Source organism: Uloborus diversus, chromosome 6 (assembly GCF_026930045.1).
Source record: "Uloborus diversus isolate 005 chromosome 6, Udiv.v.3.1, whole genome shotgun sequence".
In the NCBI taxonomy this organism is placed as follows: domain Eukaryota; kingdom Metazoa; phylum Arthropoda; class Arachnida; order Araneae; family Uloboridae; genus Uloborus; species Uloborus diversus.
Genome location: NC_072736.1, coordinates 2,159,789 through 2,183,702, shown reverse-complemented (window position 1 = coordinate 2,183,702; position 23,914 = coordinate 2,159,789). Strand labels below are relative to the sequence as shown.

The following is a 23,914-nucleotide window of genomic DNA, read 5'->3' as shown; positions in this document are numbered from 1 at the left end:
TACACTTGAATTCCAAGGTGTAAGACATTTTTGGCTTTATTACCATTTTAGCCTGTTATAAAATTTACTAGCTGCTTTACCCGGTCTACATTGAAAAAAAGCATTAGGTCAAGTGAAGTATCTTCAATAACCAGGGTTAAATGAAAGAAAAAAAACCATCATGCAAAATTTTCTAGCCAAACAATGGCGACTGATACTAAAATACTTTTAAGAAATTAAAATAAAATGAGAAAGATAGATTTAAAAAACGTAACCATGGAAACGCAAAATAAAATAAGTTTAAGAATTGAAAATGAGAAAGATGGAAATAAACAATGGATTCAAAAAGCATTACCATGGAAACACAAAATAAAATGGTTAAAAACTTCAATAGAGAACAGATTTTTGTACTTCATTTAATTCGCTTGTAACTTTTTTTCTAATAGAGATAGAGGGTTAAACTTTCGACCTTAGGCCGAGTTAGATCTGGAGTAAAAAAAGCAGCTCTTTTCAATGCTGTCAAAAAGAAAACTGTGGGACTATTCCTTCACTTTTTATTGACGCATTTAATGATGAAAGTAGTGCCTAAATTTCAGCTAAGCCTAAAAAAATTCGACTAAAAACGTAAAAACCTCCCGCCGCAATTAAGTTAGAGCATTATAACCAACTGCGTAATTTCACGAACGTGGAAAATTCTTCCCTTTCCAACGATATATAATATTACTATTTGCGAGTAATTTTTCACCAACATATTCTGGAATTTATGTGAAAATTGGGCCTAAATAAGAATAAAAAAGGAACTATTCATCGAATTGTTTTCGAACCGGTCTGAAAACCTTCCCAGGACTTAAAGGAACAAACTGAAAATTTCAGTGAAATCGGCCAGGTAGTTCTCGAGTTTTGAGAGTTCAAACACACAGACGCTTTTTGGAGACTTCATTTTATACTATGTAGAGATACAGTAGACCCTCGTTTTATGCGGGTTTATTTTACGCGGTTTAAGATTTGACACCTTTATTTCATTTTGTGCGGACGAGTTTCGGTTTTACACGGATGCGGCAATGTAAACAGATAAAATTTTCCCCTCTTTCAAAATAAAAACGCCTAAAGATTGCAGATTACGCGTAATCAACTGCATTTTGGCTTGCTAATAATCGAGCTTCGGCCACTGGAGACATTTTGTGCGATTGGTTCCAGAGTTCTTTCCAGAAGTAAAGTTATTAAACTCATGCAGTCCAGAACTCACTAGAAGAAGAGCTTTTAAGAGTGACAAAGGAGGCCAAAGCCAACGAGGATACCAACTTCGGTGACGCACAGCCGAAAACGTTCACATTGAAAATTTTGAGCCATTCCTAGACAATAGAAATGATCTTTCTGATTTGTTAGTGAAGGAAGATTCTATCATGGAAATGACGCAATTGGTCATGGATGCCTTAATGCTCTGATAAGAATTACATAGAAAAATTCTTAATGACTGCCAAAAGACTATCATAGACAACTCCTCTTTATAAATTGAACACGAAATTAATTTATGTTTTCTTTGTGCATGTTGTACATGAAAGTTGATATAAGTACACATTAAACTTATTATACAGTTAGTTATCACTAGAATGAAGTATTTTGTTATCTACGGAACCAAACCCCTATTTTAACACTAGTATGAGGTCTCAATTTATGCGGTTTCGATTTAAGCGGCATTTCCGTGGAACGTAACCCCCGCGAAAAACGAGGGTCTACTGTAATTCATTTTGGAAATTTGATGACAAAAACGGGGGAATAGCAGGCACGCATGACTCAAGGAACGTCCCATTGCTCCACCCCCTTGGAGAAATTGGCGCCAAAAACCAATGGGCACAAGTTCACATAGAGGCACATGTGTACCAGATTTTGTTTGATTTCTGCGGTAGTTTTTGCTGTAGAGCTGCCCCAAAAAACTGGTGACACACACACAGACAGACATTTTCCAAAAGTGGTCGAAATAGACTCAGCACACCTCAAAACATTGAAATCCGGCGAAATTCGAAAATTTGCACAAATCCAATACTTTCTTCCATATGTTAGATATCGAAGAAAGTAAAAATGGGTCAAAGAATACAAAATTTAACTTTTTATACGTGCCCTAGGTTCCCTACCTTAAATTTAGGGAAACTTGCACCTGAAACTGTAAACCAGCCCTGTGTACTAGGCCGAATAAAAATAAAAAAAATTTTGAAGCTCGAAATTTCATGTTGGTAAAACGTTTCTCCTATAGCCCCACATGTAGCACAAAAATATTTATCCAAATTAAAAAGTATTTAGGTGTCCAGTAGGAGGCCTAAAATTTTTAATTTTCTTCTAGAAATTGATTTTTTTTATCTTTTAAAGAAATACATATACATTTAAATTAAATATCAAGTTTAAAAATTAAAAAAGAATGCATTTTCAAATCAACATTTGCCAATGAATAATAAAAATATTGTATTTAAAATGAAAACTTTTTATGTTAGCTTGAAACTTTATTCAAAGAAGATTTTGGGAAGTTGCCAGAAGAAATTTTTGCAGAATTCAACAGGAAACCTATCGCTGCTGCCAGTCTAGCTCAGGTTTTTAAAGCTGTTACTCATAATGGAGAAACTGTGGCTGTTAAGGTATGTTTGCTAATAAAAAGAAATGCTTTCTTTTTTTTTCGTATTTTGCATACTATTATTAATGTTTCTCAAGAAATAAAAATAAATAAACTTGTTCACCAATTCGACATTCTTGCAGAAAAACTTTTGTAATCTTTATTATTATTATTATTTGAATGTTTTAACTTCTAAAAAATGCTATATTTTTTCTAAAAATTACGATTAAAGGTTATAATTTTTTCTATCAGGATCTATATACATTTTTTTCTAGGGAAAAAATCCTTCCTGATGCTCTTTGACTGCATTGTTTTTTAAATAACTGTTTTTAGGTATTTTACATAGATGTGTAATGAATTACTGGGAACTCAAAACAATATTTTGTTAGTGGAAGAAAATTACTTGACTTTAAAAAACGTGAATTATCAATTTAACTGTCCAATTTCCGATGTTAGGAGCATGTGATTGTGTGTACTTCTACAGCATAGCAAATTAGCTAACTTTGGTTGGGGTAAGTGCAACCCTTTTTTAGAACAGTTCAATGTTGAAGCCTTATTCAAAAGTTTTGAAACAAAAAAATTTAAACTTATTGACACCTATTCAAAGTATGTAGGGGAGACTGGGGCAAGATGACTATGCTAACAATTTTTGTTGTATATTTATTTATTTTTAAGGATAGCAAAATTTCCTTTACATGAGCTGTTAGAGTGGTACTTTGTAGTATTAAATACAGTACCAATTAATTTTTCAAATGAAATAAATGAAGGATACTTTAATTTTTTCATAACTTTAACAAATCGTCATCCTGCCGCAGTACTGGGGCAAGATGACAACACTGAAAAAGGTTGAACACTATTTTTTGAATATATTACATATTTTAACAAATTTGTACTGTGTTTTTACATCTTACAAAGCATTAAATTAAGCGTAATGAATTGCAAAGTTACGTTGAAGTGCTTAATGGTGCAGCTAACAATAGTCACAAATAAAAAGGCCATTTTCATAATTGGAACATTCCTCGCGCCACCACTTCTGGCATTGCAGCACTAGAACCATTCTTCCATTGGGGGGTCAAAACACTCCTCTTTATAAGCAGGACTTGTAAAGAAGAAGTATTGTCATCTTGCCTCGTGTTTCGGCCCGCCATCGTGCCCTGGACTGCCTGTTTGAAAGGATTTGTCTTCATTGCCATAAAGGAAGGCGATTAATTGACGTTTATTCATGGTAATAGGCAGTATATAAACTAAGTTACTCATAAATACTAAAGATAAACAATCTATCATTCCTGTATCTTAAGCAGAGCTTATTTACACATGCATAAAAGTTATAACGTAGCAGCGGTAAACAATCAGAGCTTCAGAACTAACACAAATATGATAATTTTAGCGTCTTTATACTATTGTTGAACAAACAGCCGATAAAGAGCCAGTAGTATCCAGTTGATGCTGTTTCCTAGAGGAAAACGCAAAAATTAAGACATTCGTCATCTTGCCCGGCTCGTCATCTTTCCCCGGTCTCCCCTACAAATACATCAATGCTGTTTCCACTAACATTTAAATCCGTATGATAGAAAATTATAGAACGAAAAACAAGACAATTACATCTGTGAAATTTATTAAAAGCCCACAGGCATAAATTTTACTTTTAAAAATGCTATATAGACATAATACAAACAATTAATTCAGATTAAGTTTTATAAATTAGAAAACATAAGTTGAAAAAGAAATGGGAAGCGCTAAACAACAATGTCGATTTAAAGTTGGCTGGGGGGGGGGTTGAGATTATTATGACTTCATCCTCAGTAAAGTCCAACATCACCTGAATTCAATAAAAAGTGTACATATTTCTATTGTTTCTTTTTTGCATATTTAGCAGTAATGTTTTCACTGACATTATCGTAGTAGCTGCCCCATGGTTTCCGAAAATGTCACTGTTATCAGAACATTTAACTTGAATACACTTACACCCCTGAAACAAACTTGAAAGGACCTTTAAAATTAATTAGTCATATCTAAATAATAAGCATTATAATATAATATATAGCATTATGTGTAAATATAATAGAATGAGGATGGCAAATACAGTTGGCTCTCTGTTTAACGATGCTCTATTTAACGACTTTCTCTGTTTAATGACGGCTTTTTACGGTCCCAGATGTTCCGCTATAGTGTTAAAAGCATTCTATTAAAGAACGCTTTCTACTTAAGGACGATTTTTTATGGTCCCTTGAAAGTCGTTAAACAGAGAGCCAACTGTATAGTTTGTCTTAGCAATAATTTGTTCTAAGCGTGTTCAAATGAAGGAGGTTTGACCAAGGGCGCCCATATGCAAAGGGGGCTCAGATATTTTCCCCATGGTTTAGGAGGATATTTTCCCCATAGAAATCAATTTCAGTACAGGTTAGAATTATTCAAATTTGACATTTTTAATAACTTATTCATTAATTGCTGAAGAAGAAATGTTTTTACACTTTTGCAAAGAAAAAAGTACTAAAAACAAGGAAGTTCTAATTTCAGAGGGAGGAGAGGGCTTAACCCCCCCCCCCCCATATGGGGGCCCTTGGGTTTGAATGTAAATAAACAGAACCTAATAGATAACTGCTTTACTTTACTCAAATGTTTTTTCAATGCTATTACAAACAGCTGCCCTAAATTTAGTTAATTTACAGTCAGCTGTGACTTAGGGAGCTTGTTTTAACTCTGTTGCTGCAAAGCATATGCGCCGTAATTTTGTTTCAGTGTTTTATTGTATTTGAATATAAGTGCAATTTTACTGTTGTGTTTATGGTGTTTTACGATATTTTTTTAGTTGCTATGGATATTTTAGCAAGTATTAGCAACTTTCTCGTTCCACTTTGTAAATAAACTTTCTCTGTTTTCACAAGAACCGAGTCATCATTTAAAGATTTCATGAAGAAAAGGTAAAAGCATAACATTCAACATACTGTTTTGGCCACCTTATGTAACCCACCTCAAAGCAGCAACAGGAGTAAGATTTTTTAATCGAAATTCCTAGGCTAGTGTTGTTACAGAAAGATGCTTTTGCTCTTTCCCAGTTTCTCCATTAAAAACTGCTGATTGACTCCTATTTTCATGCTTAGTTTGGTTGGACAAATTTTTGCCTTTTCTTCTTAATTTTTCATTATTCATCCTCAGCACAAGAATGGATCATTAAATGCCTGTGCTAAATTTGTCAGCAAAACTCTGTATTAACTGGTCCATCAGACCACTGATTTATTTAAAAATATCTTAACACTGTTAAAAAAAATGAATTGATATTGTATTTTAATCTCTCAGCAGAAATTTTGTCTTTCATAAGCTCTTGATTATTCATATTTGTTTTCCAGTATTGATAAACATCGATTTCGTAATTTCAGGCCCAATATATTGATTTGCGTCAACGGTTTAGTGGTGACACTAACACCATCTACCTCTTGCTAACACTTATTGGTTGGATGCATCCAAACTTCAACTTTTCTTGGGTAATGGATGTAAGTATTTTTCTTAACTTAATTTTTCTCGATAATAATATTAGTTCCAAGTGAAAAAGAAAATGTTGTATGTTTTTAAGATGAAACAACAGTTGTCTTAAAATATATTCTGTAGTCACTTTTTTCTTCAATGCCCTCAAGTCCAAGCGTAGGGAGCAACAGTGTCGTTTATTATACACGTTGGATAACTTTCTTCTGGGGCACTGTGATATTGAGAAGTCAAATATGATCATATTGCTATAGCGCATAATCGTTCTGATGTATCCGAAGACAGTAAAAACGTCCCAGAGTCATTCCAGTTCTCCAATAAAGTTTAACAGGAACATATTTCATAAAACTCTCCGAAAAAGCACACAGCTGAATTGTTTATTATGTTACAACTATGGATTAGTTCTTTCAGGCTCCCCTTTAGTTTCATTATGCAAGTTTGCTCACAAACTAGGGGAAAATTTGTTGATCCACAACCGTGAAGTTTCTTACAGTGTACATAAAAATCCTTTGAATTCATTCTGTTTTTCACATCTCTTATAAATAAAGGCAAGTATTTTTTGCGAAGAAATCAAGACCTGCTAAGTGAAAAAAAAATCATTTTGGTTAATGTTTCTGGGTGCATCCCTATTTTCCATACTTCCTGCTGATTTTTCAATAAGTATAAACATTAGATTATATTGAACTTAGTACAGCAGGTACATTTTTTATTCTAAGTTTCTCGCTGAAGCTTTACATTTGATATGATGAACATGGACAGTTTCATTTGCTTTTGCACAAAGAATGAGTCAACTTTCATTTTCATTTATTTTTTGTTTCTCTGTTCGTCTGCCTTCGGATCTCATTACAAATTCGTCTGATACCAAAATTATTCTCTACTCAAAATCAAACTCGGTAGATAACTTTCCAGTCGAAAAACGAAATATGGTTGAAAATTCATCAATGTGAACAACATAGATAAGTTGGAGAAGAAATGTTTTCATTACCTGCATAGGGCTGTCAACTAGGGGCCAATTTAATGTTTTATAACTGTCCTGTTATGACAGCACAAACAACTTATATAAACACACATTAAAGTCTTATTACGTCATTCTTTGCCCCTTTTTTTGTAGAATAGGATCGTCCATATTGTCCTGAAAAGTATTTTGTCTCATTTCTCCAAAAATTGAATTTTCCGATTATTTGTCTGTTTTGCGATTGTGAAAGAACTATTGAAGCTACAGACTTCGTTTTGGGCTTAGATGAAAGCCAATTAAATTTTCTGTAACAGTATATCCAGTTTTTTTTATTTAGAGTGGGAATTCATGTCCATATTTGGCGTGGAATGTGATTGAAGCATTTTTTTTTTATTTTTTGCCAAAAATGGCCAATTTTTTAAGTACCGTACAGGGGCAGCTTGTCACTATGGGCTGGGTGGGCCAGGCCCACCCAGAAAAATTGTACGCTACTAATAGATCATGTAAAAATAACTTTTAGTATTTCGCTAAAAAATTTTAAAAAAACAACAAACAAACAACGAATTGGGGACATGAAACACATTTTAAATCTCTAACACTCTGCATATCTCTTCTAAAATGTGAAAATTTTTCCATCTGTTAGCGTTTGCGCTTGCAAGCTCTGAGAATTATTCTCGGGGCTTCGACTGGTTTGCCCCAGGACTACCCCTGCCACACCTACGCTCCTAACCAATCACGACGATTCAACCAGACACCAAAACGGCAAGTCCTTGCCACCCCGATTCCTTCTGCATGGGCTCCAGCTCCCTAGCCCTCCGAAAAATAGCTTGACCCAATAGCAGTAGAAGGGCAATAGCAGGTGGGGAAGGATTTGACACACGTCGCTTGTATGAAACAACATCTCAGAAAAGGGCAAAAAAAGATTAGCCCACTGAATGAAAGAAAGTGCTGTTATCGTTTTCCACTGTCCTTCTTTTGTAATTGTCTTTAATCTTAAATGGCTGTTAATATCTAGAATTGGCGTTTACCATTTTATTGGTTCTCCTGATTCTACCGCATCGCATCGCATGCATATTTTTATTTATTAATTTTTCTGTTTGGAACTAATATGATCGGAATTTCTGAATGAAGCGTTTGTTTTCGAATAGTTGGTTTTGAGTGTGAAAAGTTCTGAACTGGTGGGAAACTTTTACAAAAAACTTCAATTGGGCGAGATCTATTCAATTTTCTTTTTTGTTCTGATATTTGGCTAAAGTAATAAGTATTAAATCATATAATAGGTCTTATCGATATGTGTTTTCTGTTCTGTAGTACTCTAAGGCGGAATAAACCTAAATTATTTCAATTTGATCCAATACATCGCTTTAAGTCCTTAAAGGCGTAGGGCTACATAACCTCAAAAATGACCAAACTATTCGATTTTTTTTAATTGTTTATTTTAAAACTTCAGATTGTTTCAAACTTTATGAAGAAAATTTCAACACTCTGATTGAATTATTTAAAAAGTTATTAGCTTTAGGTCACTCACACTAAATGCTCCTTTTCTCAATTTCGAACTGTTTTTGAGCAGTTATGAATTGGTTAAAGTTTTTACTTGACCGTTGAATGACATCTGCCTTTGATTTTATTTTTTATTCTTATAATGCAGGAATCCATGTACTTTGGAATCAAATTATTTATTATCGACCTTCACAATTTTACACAATCCTTTTTACCTGAAAATAGTATCCAGCATATATCATCCAACATCCAGCCCCTTGCATTCATTTGAATTTTGATGTCATGAATTCAAACTATGGTTGTGATAAAAGCCATTAGTAGAAAAAAAAAACTCCTCCTATCGCAATCCGCGATAGTGAAAATCATAATTTGAACCATAATTTAACAGGCATGAAAATTAATTATTGGCTAATAAGTAAGCGCATACAAATATTCCTAGGAATTACATGTTTTATTCAAATGCTTTAAAAAGTGCTATGAATGGGATGTGACCCCTAGGTATTGTGATGTAGTTTCACACAATAAAAATTGAAGGTAATTCTAATTTTGATATATGAAGAATATACTGGCGATTGAGAAAACTTTGTTCTTCTAGAAGAAAATAGTTACAGGGTTCATACGCTCCTTCAAAACTTCTCCAATACTCCTTCATTCAGGAAATTTTCCTAAAGGGTCCTTCAAACTCCTTCATTTTGGTTTTAATTCCTTCAAAACTCCTTCTTTTTTAGTTCGACTACATAATTTTTCTCTATGACAGTGACTTAAAATATTTCAATCGACAACTTAACATCGTCACAACTGCAAAGGTATATTTACGATTTTGATGTAGTAATTGCGTATATTTATTTTTTCCATAAAGATGTGATTTACGAATTGAGCATAGGAGTCATAAAAGTTGAAGGTGAAAATATTATTAGACGACTAAGACATTTCATAAGTGAAGTAAAACATGCTTAAATGGTGCTTAGCTATTTTTCCAAGTTTTATATCTATTGCTTTTCCCTCCACCACACTCTCAGCAGCAAAAGTCAGTTTGTCTAATAATTATTTAAATATTTAAAAATACATAAGTAGATGTACTATATTAATCAATTGTGTTAAAGAAAACAATTGTTTAGTAAATCGCAGTTCGGACAATGTAAAAAGGGTCATCCATGTTTGATGTCATAACTTGAGGGAGAGCCGGGTTCATGAAACTGTGACAAGGGTAAGAGAAAGATTGATAAAAAGTGACATCACACAGTTGTTACAACACTATGTTATGACATGTGACGAGGAGTAGTAAGGTGAAGTGTGACATTTTGTGACAAAGGGGAAGGGGGTCAAATACGATGAATAAAAGTGCAACACCATTTAAGGACAGCCCATTAGTACTCCTTCAAAATCTCATTTTACTCCTTCAAAACTCCTCCAAAAATCCTTCATTTTATTTCTGAAATTGAGTATGAACCATGAGTTACCAATTTTTTCATAATTTGATATAAGGAAGCATGCTAAAACGAAAGTTAATGCTGCTGCGTGATCATGTGATCGTGTTGGCATCAAAAGTGTAATGTAGTAGTTCGATTAATGCTGTGTGTATTACTAGTTGCATGGGGTGGGTGTCTTAAAATTTTGGTTGTTTACCTTAAAATTATAATAAAAATGCTCAAGTGGATATTTTTCTAAACAATTTCAACTTTGACGCTAGAAGAGAAGTTCAAAATAAAGAAACTGCAAGTCCAGCATTACTAACTGCAGTTCTCTCCATTTTATCTGTATAAATATTATTGTGAAAATTTTATACAGCGAATCTACCCGCTAAATTAAGGCACGAGCCGCCACTAGTATGGTATCTCCTAAACTATTGGTCGTACAGAATGCCACTTGAGCTTAAATTATTCAAAATTTAATGTGCTTTGAAATGAGTATCCACATTTGCATCAAAAAATGGATAGTTTAGGTTTCGCAGTTTTTCGCGAGTTACGCAGCGAGCACAGATTTTTGAAAACTGCAAACTTAGTTTTACACTACCCTGACAGACCCAAACAACATATTAAAAAATCAGAACTGCATCGCATTTTGCGATTTTAATGTCTAACATGACTGGACTAATACTCCAAAAGACACACCAGAATGATAAAAATGCAAAAGAAACACAGAACAATACTACAAACAGCAAATATAGCAGTAAATAAACTGAGTAGCTACACCCAAGAAAGCACACAAATCAAAAACTAGAAGATCGCCACATGTTAGGCTTAACTCCAAAAAAATGCAAAAACACTTCAAGAATACAATAAAAGCAAAAATGAGCCCCCTAAACAATACCAAGCTAAATTACATTATGAAATACAGTAAGAAAACAGTTTTTTGATTAGCAGCAATAAATCTTCCTGCATCACAGGCACCCTCTTGTGGCCGAAAGAAAACTAATGTGTAAAACTAATCATACGAGGTAGGATCCAAAAATTCTGGGACAACAGTCACCAATGACAACCAAAGCACGAAAGTAAAATAAATTGTTTTAAATGCAATTGTACTGCTCTTCCCTTTGAGCTTGTATGTTTTCCTCTGTCATGTAATTGAATTGCACGTTGTAATTGAAAGAGAAAATTTTGATTCGTTGCGGCATAATGTAACAAACAGCATAATGTAACTAACGGTGAATGCATAGCTTTGGAGACAAAATAAACTAATATTGAAACAAGATAAGGGGAAGATTTTAGCTGTTACTGATAAAGTACACCATTATTGTAGCTATTACGCATTAATATAATCAGAATTTCAGTAATTTTTGAAAATTTTCAAAATATTAAATTTTATTTCTAAAGCTGTATGCTCTTTGGATTATAATAACATATGCTATGACACTATCATAAAAGGACTTTAGACTACTATCTATATTTATTTTTAAAAAAACTTTTTTCTCATGGAGAAAGAAATCATAAAATTGGTAAAAATGCATTTTTTTTTTTTTTTTGCCACACAAATTGTTTTTTTTTTCTTTAGCAAAAATCCTAAGTAAATTTTCAAAAACGATGTCTAGATGATACGTGGGTCCTTATTTATTTTTAGAAAAAATAATTATTCAAATAAAATACTTTTGAAATAGTGTCTGTTTCAAATCAAGTGTTTTTCTGTTTTTTTTCCCCCAAAATGGCCGATTTTATGCAGAATTTGAGTAGGCTGTAACTGAAGAAAGAATTTTTTTTTTTTTTTTTACGAAATCCTTTTGGGATATTTCACATGTCCCTTAGTGTTACAACTACTGTAATTTTTTCAAAAAATCAGTGATGGTCATGTGACAGGCCCTGCTTGATCTGAAATGGAATGGCTCCATTAGAAGTTTTATCAAAAACTTTATAACTTTTTAACTCCACATTGAAATAATCAGAATCCTAATTATATTAGTTTTTGTGCTATAGTAATCTCAGAGTGATCACCCCGTGTGTATATCAAGAAAAGTATTGATTGAGGGAGGAAAACTACTACTAAGACAACAAATTCTTCATTTCAAGCTGAACTAAACTTTTTTAATTATCCTAAGCCTGGATTGGGTTTAAGAGATAGGTCAGATGATGGCTCTGTTTATGCAACTAATATCCCAATTCCAAATAATAATAAATAGTTATTATTATTTGTAATTGTAAAATTATCAACATTATCAAGCATTTTTTGTGGTATAAAAAAATCAATTGAACACTCCATAAAATAAGAACCATATTTACTTAAAATACCCCGCCAGCTCAGTTATTCCATCCGAGGACTGCAGTTTCGTGCGTTTTAGCACTCTTCAGCACGGAAAAGGAACTACCTGAGCTGAGGGTGGAAAACCTCTTAAGGGAGCCAAGAGAGCCAAACTGGTGGCTAATGCAGAATTAGCAAACCAGATGAGCGACCGCAGCAATGGTGCGGTTCAACTCAAAGATTGATGGCAAAGCTAAGGTATTTTGTAGTAAATTACCGTCCTAAAGCCAGGGCTAAGGCAGAAATACTTAAAATACACCGCCAGCTCAGTTATTCCATCCAAGGACTGCAGTTTCATGCTTTTTAGCACTCGTCAGCACGGAATAGGAATCACATGAGCTGGAGGCGAAAAATCTCTTAAGGGAGCCAAGAGAGCCAAACAAACTGGTAGCTAATGCAGAATTAGCACACCTGATGAGTGATCGCAGCAATGGTGCGGTTCAACTCAAAGATTGATGGCAAAGCACAGTATTTTGTAGTAAGTTACCGCCCTATGCTAGGGCTAAGGCATTAATTAATACTTAAAATACACCGCCAGCTCAGTGCTAAAAAGCACGAAACTGCAGTCCTCGGATGGAATAACTGAGCTGGCAGTGTATTTTAAGTATTTATGCCTTAGCCCTGGCTTAGGGCGGTAACTTACTACAAAAAGAACCATATCTGTCGAGAATAGATTTTTTAAGGCAAATAAATGTGTTGAAAACATTCTGAAATAGCTTCTTTTTAATGTGATGACTTTTTGTATTCTTATTTCAGTAGTATCTGAAAGAAAGTTTGTCAGAAGAGTTAGACTTTGTCCATGAAGGCAGAAATATGGAAAGATGTGCAAAAGATCTCAAGCACCTGTCTTACGTTTACGTTCCGGAAGTGCACTGGAAATTGAGCACAGAGGTAGGGGTTGCATGACCACCTTTGGCATCTGGGTTTGAAAATATCATATTTTCTAAATATTTGAATATATCCTATATTTTCAATCAACACAAACTTAATACAGTCGGACCTCCATGTATCGAAGTAGCAAATTTCCGGAAAAAAAATCGATATATAGAAATTTCAATACATGGAAACAATCTTATTTTATCATAAAAGTATCCTAAAACATTAAAATAAAAGCTAACTTTCATGTATGAAACCCAATTTCTTATTTATGCGAGCATCGGATTAAATAAAAGTTAATTATTAATAAATTAACAGAAATTACATTTTTACGCCAACATACATCTTCATATTCTTCGGGGCAATTCAATTTGATCGCAACATTAGGGGATTTTCGTTTTAACAATCTGATCAAGAGAAAAGTAAAAAATCAATCTACTTAACTTGAATGATTTTTAATGAAGCTAAGAAGACTAGAAATGATAATCAACAAACAAAAGGGATAACTTGAAACTGATTTTACAGTGTTACTGGTTACAGCTAAGATTTGAAATAAACTTGAGGGGATTTAAGAACTTCAGAACGGAACAACGACTTAACTACACACCCTTCAACCCCAGATTTCTTATGAGTTCCGTAGCAACCTTTAGTGAACGTAATTTTTTCTTCTATCCTTCCATTTTTCCGGGGGGGGGGGGGGGGGCAAGTAATCTGTTATTGTTCTAAATTGATTTGCGTATGTGTTACCGAGTAGAACCAATGACAAAGCCTAATTATATCTATTAACACATTTTAAGGAACGATAAAAATATTAATAACTACACTAGACTAATTATTTCACACATACACATAGCACATTAAAAAATAGGAAATTGAAAAGATTGATAGAATCGAGTTTCAAACTAAAGTCCTATTCTTTCGAAATCTAGTTCCGAATTGCCAAACTTTCTCGCTCGCCTGCAAGAGGGCGCTTCCACAGTTCACAAAAGCAGGTTGCTTTTGCAGCAAAGAATGCATTAGTCATTACACACACACATATAAGACTTTTTGCATTTTTTCCTGACAGACATTTAGCTCTGAACCTGACTTTTTTTCTTTAATTGTTACATTATTTTTAGTCATTATTATTATGAAAAAAAAAGAGTCATTCTAAAGATGATACATAAAAGTATATCCTACTAGAAATCAATTACTATTTAATTATTTGTAATGATTTTAATTTTAAATAATATTAACAGGATCAAGAAGTACAATTTTGATTGTGTATATTGTACTTCTAAAAATAAATATCAAAAGTATCAGATATCATATTTTCAAAGTAAATATGGGGTATATGTAGTTGATATATATATATATATATATATATATATATATCCCATATTTACTTTGAAAATATGATATCTGATACTTTTGGTATTTATTTTGTCAACTAATCTTGCTTGGCATTTATTTATTTATATTTTTTAATATAAACACATTCCTACAGCGAAAGGTGTGCATAGTAAATGCTTAATTTTATATAAGGTTACAATAGTAATTTCAATTAAAAAATATTTTCAAAGTTACTTCTTATGGAATTTTAGCCTGCTGATCACATAGTGCTGCACTAAAGTTAAATTTTATTCTTATTTACGATTGCAGATTTGTTTTATTGAAAATACTCTTCTTATTGTAAATTTTTAATTTGGCTTAAAAGGAAAAATTAATATTGAGAGATAAAATCATTTTATCTGTGGATTTCTCTTTTTCCCCCTTTGTTTTTTGTTTTTTTGATGAAACGAGGGGGGGGGGGGAGCATAACAGTAAAGAATAAAATATCAAGCTAAATTTTATTTGCTAAAATTAATTGTTTTTATGTTTAAAATGCAATAACATAATAATAATGTGAAATAAATCATTAAATTAAAAATAATAAATAACTATGCATGGAGGGGGGGGGGGGTTACTCCTCTGAAATTGTTTATTTTGTTTCATTTTAAAATGTAAAAATAACATTTTTTGAAAAAATTCATTTTTTCTTTACAAATTGGCTGCTTATTGAATAGAATAAAAAGTTAATTTGTTACACTTATGTTTATGAATGAGATAAATATGTGAACTTAGTACCAATTTGTTTCCTTGCAATCTATTTTAGCGAATTTTGACTGCTGAATTTATAGATGGTGTAAGCATTAGTGATGTAAATGGAATTACAAAATTGGGACTAGACATTGCAGATGTAAGTTACATTTCTTTCTTTCCTTTTTTTTACAAGTGAAATTTTTAATAAATTGAGGTCATATTTTGCCTTTTTTTCCCACTTTTTCTTAAAAATGTTACTAAGAAGTAAAAGTTTCATCAATAATTTTATTGAATATTTTTTTCTTTAAATGGGAGTAAATAAAATCGAATGTATTACAAAAATGTTCCTCAAAGCAGAGGCTATAAACTACTGTCGATAAAGAATGGATTTTTTTTTTTTAATAATGTAACTAAGTAGCTTTTATTTCATGTTCAAGCTATAAAATATTGAGTCAAATTTTTATTAATATTTTAGGTTGGAAACAAAGTGGTTCGAACTTTTGCGGAACAAATATTCCACACGGGATTCGTGCATGCCGATCCTCATCCTGGCAACGGTAAAAAATCTTGTTGCAATTATTTTGAAAAGCTTTAATATGATGTACACATTCAAATTTGTCATATAACTTCATATAAAAATTTTAAAAATTCCAACCAGATTCAGTATCCTATTGTACTGCTTGTATTGACGACATGTGGTGGAGGGTCAGTGAACACGATCTCACATCAATATTCAAAGGGGAGAGGAGGAAGGCACATAGAGCAGGACTTTACTGGTTCCTTTTTTCCAGTAAAAGTCGGTTTTTGAAAATCTGCTCCCTTTTTCCTTTCAGTTTCATTTCGAATTTTCCCTGTAACCTCTTTTATCCATTTGTATTTTTTTTTCCTCATTAAAAAAATATGAATGTATTGTTCTCAAAATTTAAATCAAATTGGAGCGACACTGCTAAAGTTTGAAACTACTGAATAGGTGTAATAACTTCATTCAGCATAGTTTCTTGTTCTAAGCAAAAGTAATTTCAAAATTTAAAAAATATTTTTTCAACTGATCAATTGCAAAAAATTCTTTTAGCACAGTTACTTGCTCTGGGCGAAAGTAACTTTTACAGAAAAATAAATTTTCTAACGATTAATAGTCTAAAATTAGCTGATAATAGTTCATCAGCAAAGTGTCTAATTTTCAATTACTGCTGATTAGTTATTCCTAATTTTATACTTTAACAGTTAAGATTAAGGTCCTTTTTTTAAAGAATTTAGGTTCCATTTTCCTTTGTGACAAACTAAAACTCTTTTGGGAGCAGTTAGAGTGCTTTAAAGGTTGGGAACTGATCGAAATAATTTTAAAATGTTTCTAAGAAAAATAAAAATAAAATTTCAATTTCTCTAATGTAGTTTTTGTGAGGAAGGGAAAGAACAACAGTGCACAGATTGTATTGCTGGACCATGGTCTGTATGAATATTTGCCGGAAAAGAATCGCATCTCCTTGTGCAGGCTGTGGAAATCAATTGTACTGAACGACCATCGCCTCATGAAAAAACATTGTGAAGAACTGGACGTCAAAAGTGCGTAATGACTCTAGCCAAGTTCTAGTACAATAATTTCATGCCTGATGGAATAATGATTATTTATTTATTAACTAACCTTCCATCTTATAGATTATTATTTGTTCTGCGAAATTCTGATGCAGAGGCCGCTGCATCGGAAGCAGATGCACATCCCGAATCGTCTCAGCGATGCTGATGCCGCATACATGAAAGAAATGGCAAAGAACCATTTTGACAGAATCATGATTGTCATACGCAGCTTGCCTCTCCCAATGCTTCTAGTATTTAGGCAAGTTTTTTTGAGCAATCACGATTGCTTATTGTTCTCACTTGACTGTTTTGATGTCCTTTGATTTTATTTTCCCCCCACCTCCCTCTGCACCACCACCGTCGGCCGGCCCCTCCCGATGCTGCTCCTCTAGCGAGTGTCGTCTTCATGTTGAGTCCATGTCCTACACACACGCGCATACACACACAGCTACACACAAGCATACATACACCTACACACACACACATACATACACGCATGCATACAGACACCTACAGATACACACACCTACAGATACACACACACCTACGCACACGCACACACGCACCTACACACAACTACCCACACACTCATGCCTGCACACAGACATACACACACCTACACACAACTACCCATACACTCATATCTGCACACAGACACACACACACACCTACATACACACACACACTCATGCCTGAACACAGACACACACATACACACCTATGCACACACACACACACACACCTACACACTCATGCCTGCACACAGACACACACCTACACACAACTACCCACACACTCATATCTGCACACAGACACACACACACACTCATGCCTGCACACAGACACACACATACCCCCCCACACACACAACTACCCACACACTCATGTCTGCACACACACAAACACATGCCTACACACATATACATACCCCTACACGAACACACATACCCCCCACAAACACACAAGCCTACATACACACACTCGTGATTGCGAGAAACATAAAGTTAGTTACCATTATTCTTAGCATTGACACTTTTGAAGAATAACAAAATACTGTGGCTAGATCCTCGATTTAAAAACTTCCTGTAGCTCTTCTTATTATTGAGCTAAATAAAAAGCAACACTTTCCTTCAAGACGGATAACTTTCTCAGTCATGTTAAATGAAAGTTTGGAACTTGCTGGTCATAATTGATAGACATCGGTAAACGATATTTAACCGTGTTCTCATTCCTAATGTAATGTAATGTAAAATCGACTTTATTCAAATTAGATTAACTTCTCAACTCTTTCAGCACGTGTAAAGTTTCAGTTTTAGGTTGGCATCCTTTGATGCCCAATCATATGAAAACGAGGCAAGTATAAATAATGAACGATTCCAATCGTTCTCTCTCTTTTGCATTTGTCAGCCTCTTATGTGTTAGGTCCGTTAGGTGTTGGGGAGTTGCGAACTCCACCTCCGCTTATGGCCAGGGTTTATTTTTATAAACTTAATTTGTTAGTTTATTTATTTTAGTTTCTATAGACCAATAAATTTTTGGTAAGATTTTAAACAAGTTTCCAATGTTCATTTCTTCACATTGACATTGATTCTGCATCTTCCACTGTGTGGTATTATGTCTGCTTGTATAAGCAAGTAATATTGTTGACTGACTTACGGAACTTAGCCTTTCGATTTTTCTTTTAAACATCATAAGTTATCAATAACAACCACTGAAATTCATGATGAACTTTAATTCAATATCTTAAGAAACTGAAATATTTAAAAGATAAAATGTAAAATGTTTTTTCCCTTCCTTGCTTCGATTAGTGAATGATGAAAACATTGTCCATATTGACATATGAAATTTGGTTCAGTGTGCTGCAAGAATCAAGAAAACTATCAAGTTTGCTGTAAAGTAAAAAAGGTTGAGAAGCACTGTTCTATGCTAACATTACAGCTTGACATAGTTCCCAATTCAATCGGGAGAGTCATGAATTTTGATGTCTTATCTTGAACTCTATAATGAAGTAAATACGAGGCGTGTTTTTAAAGTAAGTTGGTTTTGAAATGAGAAGAACGAGTGCAGATAGAGCAACCAAATTTATTGTCCAAAAATCTACCACCCTTATTCTATTTTTCGACATTGCTCCCGTGATTTTCCAAGCAATTTGTCGTAGCTGATAGAATTAGCGCAACTGTCACTCCTCTTTACTTACCACTTATTTAACTTTGTTTACATTCAGGTAAAACGTCGCTCTGTTGCATCACATGACGTTGTCTGAAATCCCACTCTTTTCGCTCCTTAGAGAGCGACACCTGTATTAGACTATTATGCAGATTAGCACGCGTGCTTAGCCATGATTGGTTGCTGTGTTCTGTATGCGTATGGGAAGCATCTGACAACTTTTCATGTCCCATCATGCATCGATATGTTAATTTGGTTTTAAAATGTAAGCGGATGTTTCCTTACTGAGCACTCACTATCTGACTCACTTTTCTCACGTGAGGTAGTGAGATGCTACTCACTACCGGTTAGGCTGCTTAGTCATTTTTTACAAACCTTGAGCATGTTCTAGTTAGCCACATTAGATTTAAGTCGGCCATATTAGATTTAAGCTCGGTCTTGTTAGTTATCAGGTGAGCAGCCATGTTTAAATAATCCAGTGATCTTTCTACATATTTTTGTTTTTAAGTTTTTAATGTTCTAGTTTGAAATAAATGTTATTGTTTTAAAAAGTGTTTCGTTCATCAATGAATCAACGAACTTCCAACCACTGAACACTCTGCGAAATATTGACTAAAGCATATTAGATGTCTATGGTATCGGCTAAGACAACAGTAGCGCGGTACAGATTTTAGTATAGCTATTCGTAAAAAGTTGCCGCCTGTGTAGTCAACCATGAGGACTCTTACAGGGCTTTGGCTGAGACATTTTTGAACATCCTCTGGTCTACCCCCCCCTCCCCCCCCCCCCATCGCTTGCAGCAAATTTTTTTTGTTTTGGCATCTAAAGTCTTTCCTAGGTGGTCTTTGGCACACCAGCAATAATGAACTCAGAGAACATGTTACCCCATGGTTGACTATGCAGGTGGCAATTTTCTATGATTAGGCATCGAAACACCTGTACCACGTTATGACAAATACTTGGAGAATCACGGGAGTAATGTCGATGTATAGCGGAAGGGTGGTAGATTTTTGTACAATAAATTTCTTTGCTCTATCTGTACTCGTTCCTTTTTTATTCCAAACTGGACCTTACTTGAAAACTGTCCCTCGTAGATCCCAAATTTTCATAAAAATAACAAAATTCCCTGAAAAAAAGGCGTTTTTAATGGTGAAGATTTTGGAAAATATCCTTATTGTAAATTTGTATTTTAGAAATATGTTTATACGATACTCCTTCTTTCTTATGTTTTTTCCTCCAAAAAATGATTTAAAAAGTTCCCAATTTTTTTTATCTGAACTTCCTAGATTTTTTTACCTGCCGTAAAGAATGTTTGTCACTTATAAGAAAAAACAAACTTATGACTATTTAAAAATAAGGAATTAAAAGTAAAATTTATATATATGTATATTTTAACTTCAAAAAAGTAATAATAGTAATCTCAATTTTCATATTATGGAACACCAAATTACAGGCCTTATACAAGCTAAACTTAAGCTATCTCTACTTATATTTTAAAAATGACTTTTGCACCCTAACTTTTGTTGTTAAATGTATTTGTAAAAAATCTCCATACTTTTTCGCATAAGTCTCTAATTTTCAGGTTTCAATGTTGGCAACTACGATATGAGAAGAAATAGTTTTGAAATTTTAATGGTACCTCTGTCTAATGGGACATGTTTTCCAGTTTATGACAAAGATGATCTATGGCACTCCACCAAAATCCATAAGGGGCTGTGCACATATAACGTTATCAATTTTTCACATATTTTTGACCCCCCCCCCCCTCCCCTACGATATCAAACGTTATCATTACACGACCCCCCCCCCCTCACTCTATGATATCGTTATCAGGTACAAAAAAATTAAGTTTTTAATTCTATATCCCACCCATTAATTTATAAAATAATTTGTGTACAGTCAATATCAATACCATAATTATCAGTAATGTTTTTATAAAATCGAGGTATAATTAACAAAGGTATTAAAAATAGAATAATTTTAATATTACGACTAATATGTGATAAATTAAAAAATGTATTTGTTATAATTATTTTATCACGTATAAATTGACATTTAAAAAAGGAAATTTAAGAATTTACAATAATTAAGATAAGGAAAAATGAACAAAAATTAAGTGGAATACAGTGATGAATAATGAAATAATGTCACAATTCTTCCCATGTTGGTTCCATTAGTTCTATTATAGGTATCTCGTCTGAAATGTTTGGAAGATCACTTTTCAAATCTGCACTGCAATCACACTCATCTTTATCAATCCACTGTAGATCATCATCATCCCTAAAACAAGCCAAAAGTTCTGTCCGCCTGCGAGCAGCAATACGCTTTGGTTTCATTTTCTCAATGATCATGGCTTTTCCGCATACTTTTGAATGATCTTTTAAAGCCTTTAAGGTGCAATGATATATATCACACTTCACACAAATGCGTTTTTTCAAGATTTCGTCGTTTATTGATGGCAAGAACAAATCATATGCAATTTCACTAACATTTGAAGATGTCTGCTTCAGCTTGGCAGCATCCTGCATCAATTGCGCGGCACACAAAGGAAGATATGCTCCTCCCTTTTGAATGGTCAATCCCTCACTGACTGGAACAGGAACTGGCAAGAAATGGTTCTTTAAGATTGAACCAATATTTGATCGTTTTGGTGTACAGCACGATCGATCGTCACATTTTACTATTTGACACAAATATGTGGAACATCTCATATGTGTTCTTTTCCAACTCTGACAAACTTCTGAACTTATACGTTCACTTCCAGGTGCCTGATACTTTGCTACTACAGGGTAGTCATCAATTACTGTTGAATTCCATACTTCAGAGAGCACATTTGCAGCTGCTTCGAAGTTTTTCTTCTCTTTCTCGACATCAACAGTCTTACCACTCGAATCCAAGTGATTTCCGAAGTGATCATGTGGCAAAACTAAACCTGAGAGTTGGCGGCTAAGGGGTGCCATTCGCCTCTCTACTGCATTGTAGGCCGAACGACCAGGGGCATTTGTGGCTAGGAATACGGCATCCAAATCAAACTTTTTAAAAGTCTCAATTGCGGCAAGCTGTACTTTTTCATACCGAGGATTTTCGTCGGGGCCACCATCACTTGTGATGATTAATACTGGTTTTACAGTAGAATCTTCCCTTCGAACTAATTTTGAAAATTCTGGCAGAGTCATCACATTGTCTAAGTCAAATGCATGAGTTTCAGCAGTTGAAGAATCGTGTTTAGCAGAGCGAATCGCTATATAAGTTGGACCGGAATATGATACTCTTGTCGGATCGCATGGTTTACCATCTTTAATTACTAGTCCGGCATAAACACTTGGTATTAGTTTGTGTCTAGCTGCTTTCACAAAATCATGGTCTGGAAGTCGAACACGATAGTCTAAGTGCATTATCAATGGGCTTTGATTTTTAGCAGCTGTAATGCCAATTGGTACCCTACATTTATCATCAACTGACAGAAAGACAACATCTTGACTGGTTAACGTTGCGGATAATTCTTTCAGGTGATTGATTGTCATTTTACAAAACTCGCTGTCTGCGTGAGCTCTTCTTTGATTGTTTTGTGGTTGGCATAAACGGACCGGCACAGTAGTAACATGGCGCTTTCCTTCGACTGTAGAATAATTTCGCGGCAGTAATCGCAAGTAAGTAGCTGTTCTACTTAGCATTAATCCGTGATTTTCCTTCAGTTCGTTGTGCAAGTCGTCTAATGTCATACATGAATTAAGGGCTTCACAACGTCGTCGTCCATCTGCACCAGCTCCCTGCTTCGCCAGTTCACAAATCACTTTCAAAATCTCTGGTTGGTCATTTTCCAGAGCTGGTCTCCCTATTTTCTTAACTAACTTCATATTATCTTCAGGATATTTCTCTTCCAATGCCTCAAAAAGTTTTCTCTTTTTTTCTCGCGCTTTCCTATTGGCTTCAGCTACATTTATTAGCCGTTTTAATTGCTTTTCTAGATTTTTCACATCATCTCTGGCCTTTTGAATATCAGAGTGGCTCACTTCAGCGAGCCCAACATCCCTTTGACGCAAAATCAAGAAAAGCCGATCTTTCGCTAGGGCAATTTTTGAAATCAGTGTCTTTTGTGCTGGTGCTTCTCGGGCATTGTTGATGGGCTTCTCAGATGAATCTTTCGGAATAACTTCAGGTTCGGGTTTCGAATTCGTTATTTCGCTACTTCCAGAACTGGTGCTGTCATTCATAGCTGTTGACGCTGCAATCTGTGCTTTCTTCTCCGTTGAAGGTACCTGTGTAAAAATAAATGTTGTTTAGTGAGCGCCTTTGGAGTGAATGTTATATTTTCAAACAAAATATTACATTCACTAAAAAGAATTATAATAAACCCTTGACCGAGATATTAAGAATACCAATCGATTAAAAAAATTCCATTCGAAAATTCGCATCGGTTCGAGAGTTATCGTGCGAAGAAACGTCCGTACGTCCGTACTAACATTACGATCTTAGTATACACTACGTGATCCTAATAAAGAAAAATCTGACAAGTGTAAGAAAAGTCAGAAATCCATTTTATCAAATATTCAGAAACTGCAATTCAAAACCAACAATCAAAATCACTATGCTAATCTTTGATAAGTTCTAACTTTTGTTTTGATATTTTTATTTTAAAAGGATGACTAGCCTGTTCCGCAGTTGTAAAGGGGACTAAATAAAAACGAAAAGTACAATTTACATTTAACAAATTTCTAACGTATATAAGAATGCAGAATAAAAGAAAAATAATCATTTTTCTAAAGCAAACACGATTCAGTTTCGATTTCATTAGAAAAAATGTTCTGATGAAAAAAAAATCTTCCTGTCTGCTAAGGAAAACAAAAAAAACAGAAGTTCATTGGAAATGACAAAAAAAAAAAAAAAAAAAATATAAAATCATAACTAAAAAAATAAATATTCTCTAATAAAAAAAAACTTCAAAAAAAATGTAAAATCAAAAATAGAATAATCAACCATGGTCAAAAAAG

At 33.9% G+C, this 23,914-nt stretch overlaps 1 protein-coding gene across 2 annotated transcripts in view; it reads left to right on the top strand.

Annotated features, from left to right (window-relative positions):
• The window catches only part of LOC129224013 (uncharacterized aarF domain-containing protein kinase 5-like), a gene marked incomplete at its 3' end in the record, with an annotated part of 41,489 nt that extends 24,473 nt beyond the window's left edge, over window positions 1-17,016 (top strand). For both annotated transcript variants that reach the window (XM_054858407.1, XM_054858408.1), the window contains 7 exon segments: window positions 2,466-2,606; window positions 5,959-6,072; window positions 13,005-13,136; window positions 15,256-15,339; window positions 15,658-15,739; window positions 16,575-16,745; window positions 16,839-17,016. In XM_054858407.1, the coding sequence (XP_054714382.1) occupies window positions 2,466-2,606; window positions 5,959-6,072; window positions 13,005-13,136; window positions 15,256-15,339; window positions 15,658-15,739; window positions 16,575-16,745; window positions 16,839-17,016 (902 nt within the window).
• Window positions 17,017-23,914: the final 6,898 nt, after the last annotated feature.